The sequence below is a fragment of the Vollenhovia emeryi genome, unplaced genomic scaffold, assembly GCF_000949405.1.
Source record: "Vollenhovia emeryi isolate VEMERY1.0 unplaced genomic scaffold, V.emery_V1.0 DF939720.1, whole genome shotgun sequence".
In the NCBI taxonomy this organism is placed as follows: domain Eukaryota; kingdom Metazoa; phylum Arthropoda; class Insecta; order Hymenoptera; family Formicidae; genus Vollenhovia; species Vollenhovia emeryi.
Window position 1 is genome coordinate 1 of NW_011966646.1, and position 6,137 is coordinate 6,137.

The 6,137-nt window shown below is 44.6% G+C and overlaps 1 protein-coding gene across 1 annotated transcript; it reads right to left on the reverse strand.

The window, feature by feature from the left end:
* Positions 1-2,325: 2,325 nt before the first annotated feature.
* Positions 2,326-3,573, reverse strand: LOC105556900 (trichohyalin-like). The gene has a single exon (XM_012004010.1). The coding sequence runs from the start codon at positions 3,571-3,573 to the stop codon at positions 2,326-2,328; it is 1,248 nt and encodes a 415-aa protein (XP_011859400.1).
* Between the last annotated feature and the right edge of the window lie 2,564 nt (positions 3,574-6,137).

Consider the following 6,137-nt stretch of genomic DNA (forward strand, 5'->3'; position numbering starts at 1 on the left):
AAGACAGACCATCCAATTCGATCAAATTCTCAACTATTTTTTATAAGCAAAAGAAATAAAGAACGAAATATTTCTCTTCAATATTAACTCCCCTTAAAAATTTAAATAACGATTAACCACGTATGGATGATGATTACTTACCTTCATTTTCACCTTCCATCACACTGGATTGCGAAACAACACGTTTGAACAAAAGTTACAGACAAACCACGAGAGCACGCGGGCGAGACCGTTACCCAGTTGACTCAGTTTGAACTGCTCTCATACGTTATACAGACGGCAAAACTGACTGTCGGTTTGCACCGAGGTGCAGTGGTGCCCCCTATATGGGATTTTGGAATACTAAGGTCAAAATTCCGAACTTCACTTTTTTCATTTTTGTCCGCGTTTTTCGGGAATTGGCCCACTGTGCATCGTCCCTTTACCTTTTCTAAAACCCGCCTGATTTTCCGGTACCATCCCCTCTCTCTCTGCTTCCCTTTCCAGCCTCCTAGTTATCACCTGTGCATATATTTTATAAATAGTCGACATTAATGTTATCCCCCTATACTCTTCTGTTTTTCTACCTTCCCCATTTTTCCTGATTGGCACTATTATCCCTTCTTCCCATATCCTTGGTATCTTTTCCCCCTTCCATATCCTGTTGCAAAGCCTACTTATCACCCCTAACAGTTTGCCCCCCCTTCTTTCCATACCTCGTTCGGAAGGCCGTCTGATCCCGCTGCCTTTCCTGCTTTCGACCTCTTTACCGCGCTTATTACCTCGTCTATGCTAATATCTTCTACCTCCTCTGTCTCTTCCTCTCCCCCTCCTGCCTCCTCTTCCTCTCTCTTTCCTACCTTGCTCTCTGGCTTCTCTTTCGTTCCCCCCATCTGTCTCATAAAATGCTCCTCCCATTCTTCTATCCTAATCTCTTCGTTCACCCCCTTCCATGTTTTTCTCTCTCTGTTGATTATCCTCCAGATCTCACTTTCTGTCCTTGCTTCCATTGCCTCCCTAATAAATTTATCTTTCTCTTCCTCTTTCTTCCTGTCACATATTCTTTCATATCCTTCTTCCTATCACTATATTCTTTCTTGCTTCCCTTCCCCTTTCTCCACTCTCTAAAGCTTTTTCTTCTTCTCTTTTCATTTTCCTACAATCTGTGTCCCACCATCTTCCCTTCTCTCCACCCGTTCCTACCTTCACCCTTTTCATTTTTACTGCTTTTCTTACCCCTTCCCTAATGCTTTGGAATACCTCCTCCGTACTTCCTTCTTCCTCTATATTCTCCTCCTCTATATTTTTTCTATACTCCTCCGCGCCTTCCCTCGACCAGTCCATAACTTCCCTCTCTGTGCCTTTCCTCCTTTCCCTAACAACTCCCTCTGCTTCTACCTCTACTATTACCGGCAAGTGATCTGAGTCTGTTCTCATCCCTATTCTCATCTTCTTCACCTTTTCCCTCATTCTACAGTTCACTATTGCGTAGTCTATTACTGACTCCCCCCTGTTCCCTACGAATGTGTACTCCCCGTCCTCATCCCCCTCCGTCTCTCCATTCAATATCCCCCAGCCTTCCTCCTCCACCACCTCTATCAGTTTCCTTCCGTTTTTGTCTATTTTGTCGTCCCTCGACTTTCTCACCCCCTCCTCTTCCTCGCTTCCCCTTACCATTGCTCCTTTTGTCCCTGTCCTTGCATTGAAATCCCCTCCTACCACTACCCTTATGTCTTCCTTCTCGTTTCCTATTATTTCTCTAATTTCTCTGCATTTCTCTTCCATGTCCCCATTTATGTACACCGTTACCATCTTCCAAATATCTCCGTCTATCCTCACCGTCCTACTCATCAGCCCTTCCTTCTCTCCTACTACTTCTGTCCCTCCCTCTCCCCCCTTCACTTCTTCTATCTCCTTTCTAACCCCTGTTATAATCCCTCCCTTCGCTCTTCCTTTCCTCTGACATCTTTTTGCCGCTTGTTGCCTCCACCTGAAACCAACTGGTAACCTCCTCTTTATCTTATCCCAGTCCTTCTCTTCCACCCACGTCTCCGTCAAACCTATCAAGTCCCACTTCTCTACCTCCTCCCAGAAATCCTCGTCCTTTCTTCTTACCCCCGCTACATTCCAGAACCCTATCTTTATGTTCCTCTCTCCTTCTTCCTCCAACCTCTCCCTCCCCTCTCCCTCCTCCCCCTTCCCTCTGCCCCTTCTCCCCTCTCCTTTACCTTTGTTATCTTTCTCGCACACACACATGCCATCCACCACCTCATTGGCTTTACACTCACTCATCCTTATCTCTCTCGCTTCTAAAAACCCATTCTTTCCTTCATCTCCCCTAACTCCTCACTCCATTCGTATCTCTTCCCGTCTACTATCATTCCCCTGTATACCACTTTCACTCTTTTCCCTTTTGCTCTTTCCCCCCCTTGCTATTCCTCCTATTTTCCTCTGCAACACCCTCTCCTTCCATGTCAGATCGTTCTCTATATAAATCTCCTTTCCTAGCCTACTCTTCTTACTCATTATTTCTTCCTTCTCCTCTCTGCTCCTTATTCTCACCCATATCATTCTCGTTTCCCTTCCTACCACCTTTACCCCTTCTATCGCTTCCTCCTTTACTCCGAACTGCATTCTGAGAAACTCTTTCACCTTACCTCTGGCTTCTCCTCCCCTTTCTAATTCTAATCCCTTTATTATAATATTATTTCTCCTATCTAGCCTCTCTCTCGCCTCTAATTTGTCCTCAATGTCACTTAACCTTTTCTCTTCCACCACTTTGTTCACCTCTCTTCTTTCTTCTATCTTCTTTTCCAATGTTCTCATCCAGCTCGTCACTTCCTCCTTTTTCCCTTCTCCTACTGCCTCCTCCACTCTTCTGTCCCCTACCTCTCTTTCCAGGTTTTTTATTTTCTCCTCCAGCATTTGTACTGTCTCCTTGAACACCGTCTTAACTGTCTCCATCTTTTCTTTTATCTCCTTCACTTCTTGTTCTCTTTTGTCTTCTATTCGTTTTATCTCTTTTTTCAACGTCTCCATCTCCTCTTCTCTTTCTTTCTTCTCCTCTACTCTGTTTTTTGCCGCCTCTGTCTTCATCTCTCTTAATTCCTCGCAAATCCTCAGTAGTACTTCCCTGTCGCTCTTCTCCTCCATCCTATCCTCTTCTTTCTTTTCCTCGTCTCCTGTGTCTATGCCTTTTTCCTCTCCTCCTTCCGTCCTGTTTTTCTCTTTATCCTCTTCTTTCAACTCCTCTTTTGTTGGTGCCCTTCTGGTCTTCTGACTTCTCTTCAGCATGTGCTTCCTCTCCTCCTTTACCTCCTCGCTGCACTCCACCTCTTGTCCCTTTCTCTTCTTCTCCAGGTACTCCCGCAGTCTTCCTTCGCTTATTGCTCTCTCTCTCTCTTTTATCTGGGCCACTGCCTTCGTCGGTCTCCCTCTAGCCTTTGGCGTTGTATTTGCCGACGTCGTCTGTCTCGCACTCTCCTTCTTCTCCTTGTTATCCCTCGGTCCCTTCACTCCCTGACTCTCTCCCCCCTCGTTGCCTTCTTTTCCTTTCCCTGTCAATACCTCTGTCGTGTGTAACTCCTCTTCCATCCCCTCCGGTACTTGCCCTCCGTGCCCTGTCTCCACCTTCCCTCGCTACGCTCCTGAGAGCACTGCTGCCTGCATCACTTCCCTCTGCGCTGCGCGATGTCGTTGCGCTGCTCTCCACGTGTCTCTCCGTCCTGCCTCGTGCTCTTTTAGGTTACGTTGCCTCAGTGTCTCCTGTTCACCTGTCTCCTCCTCTTACACCCACCTGTATTCGATGGATGCGAATTGTTAGCCTCGCTTTCCTGCAACATAGTCTCCCTTTCGGGAATTTTTCTGCAGCCTTTCTCTTATCTCTCTCTCTCCAATCTCACTCTCCGCTGTCAAGCACCTCTACTCGCTCTTACCTCGCAACCGGAAGTCACATAATTATATATAAAGGGCTGTATGGGGGTAATTACGCCAAATTGTGTATGAGATATATATCCATACCATAACTGTATTGTATAATTCTATGCGATTATATCTATATATAAAAAATATTTAAGAGAGATCGGAGAAAACTAACAATTCTTGTATAGCTTGCACTAGCTTCTCGGCCATTACAAAATACGTGGGATGATTTCTACATACCAGAGAGTATAAGTTAGTATAAGCAAGTGGCAAGCCGGCGAAAGATCAGGGGAGCGATCACGTACACAATCGAATTCGATCGGTCGACTTCTCATACGTTTCTACTCTACAGGTTTCATGGTTCATGCTTATTTATTATAGGATAGTTTCCCTCAGACCATAGATTGATCATGTACGAAGAGTGGTATCGGATGGCATATTCCTTCTCGAATTCGAATTCGATCGGTGCACGTGATCGCTCCCCTGATCCGACAGCGAGTTGACACGGATCAATTGAATAATCCGAAAATACCTAATGGTTTAAGTATTTTGTATTGGCCGAGAAGCTAGTGCAAGCTATACAAGAATTGTTAGTTTTCTCCGATCTCTCTTAAGTGTTTTTTATATATAGATATAATTGCATAGAATTATACAATACAGTTATGGTATGGATATATATCTCATACACAATTTGGCGTAATTACCCCCATACAGCCATTTATATATAATTATGTATGAAAAGTTTTTAAATCAATAAATTTTCTACTAAATCGCCGTCGGATATTTGATTCACAAATTTAAAAAAATATTAGTGAAGACAAGGTATTATGGTCATTTTATACATATATTTATTAAATTAATGTCATTTCTTTCTATATTTATTTCATTTAAATTTATTTATTTACTTAATTTATTTAAATTAATTTAAATCTATTTATTTATTTATTTATAAATTATATTTATTATATTTATTTGATTTTGTATTTAGAAATCATCCCACATTATTCATTAGTTTAACCAAGAGACAAGCCGGCGAAAGATCTGATCCGACAGCGAGTTAACGCGAATCAACTGAATAATCATGTTATTTATTATGGATTTGCCGCCGCACATACATTTATGTTACACATTGTATACACAAATTTGACAGCACCATGATCACTCACCGCGCATGAGCGCGGACAGGGATTCGCATCCTGAATTTTTTTGCGCATTCGTAAACTCATCCAAAAAAAAAGTGTCGCAACCTCATTGCTCCCGACTGTACAATATACGTATGTGTGTGAAATTAATAAATGAAATTAAATTAATAGCAAAACATTCACATTTGTTGGAGAATCTAGATAAAGCAAAACTGAACTTATTAAACAAACGTTCAAGTGAAAATCCTATGAATAATGTTCCAAACAAATGTCAAAAATTGGAGAGATGGGGCTCTGGAAGCTCAGTTACTCAAAAAACCTTAGATAAAGCGATATTGCGCTTCATTGTTGAAGATACTCAACCTCTTTCTACTATAGACAGTCCAGCATTCATCAATTTACTTAGAGTTGGACTTCCTTCACATATTCGTATAATGTGTAGAAAAACATTAAGAGACACAGTTTGTGAAGTCTATCATGAAATGAAAGCTAATCTTGAAAAAAAATTGACCGAAGTAGAATTAGTTGCGACAACGGCAGATTTGTGGAGCAAAGCAAAAAGGTTAGTGACATTACTTTATATTTTTTTTTGGTTGAGCTGGGGGGGGCAATAAGAGCCAAACGCTGGATGTCTAGTGCGGGTATAACCCCCCTCGTGTGGGCCACCTTGTCGTGGTGAGGGGGCTTAAGGCCGGCCCCCCGGATGACTCCAGGAGGCTCGCCGAACTAAGAGCCCACTAGGCCGGATACGGCCAGGCCGACGGGTCGGCCAGAGACGGAGGGCGGGTCAAAAACCCCTGTGTCTGGGGACGGTGTCCCTCTGGGGACTCGCGTCCTGGCACGGGGGTTGACTCGCCCTATCGCGAGAGTGGGTCGCCGGGGCCGCTCGGACGTATTCCGAGGCGGGGCCCGGTGGCCCGACCCGGTTGAGCCGGCGGGGGCCGCTCGGACATTTCCGAGGTCTGGGCCCTGCCGTGCTCCTCCGGGCGAGAGGACGGGATCGCCGAGGCCGCTCGGACATATTCCGAGGCGGGGCTCGGCGACCCGGGGCCCTCCGGAGCCGCTGGGACTGTCCCAGGCAGGGTCCGGGGGGTC

Excerpts from the sequence above, each read along its gene's own strand:
- LOC105556900 (XM_012004010.1), bottom strand. The coding sequence starts at position 3,573 with ATGGAAGAGGAGTTACACACGACAGAGGTATTGACAGGGAAAGGAAAA.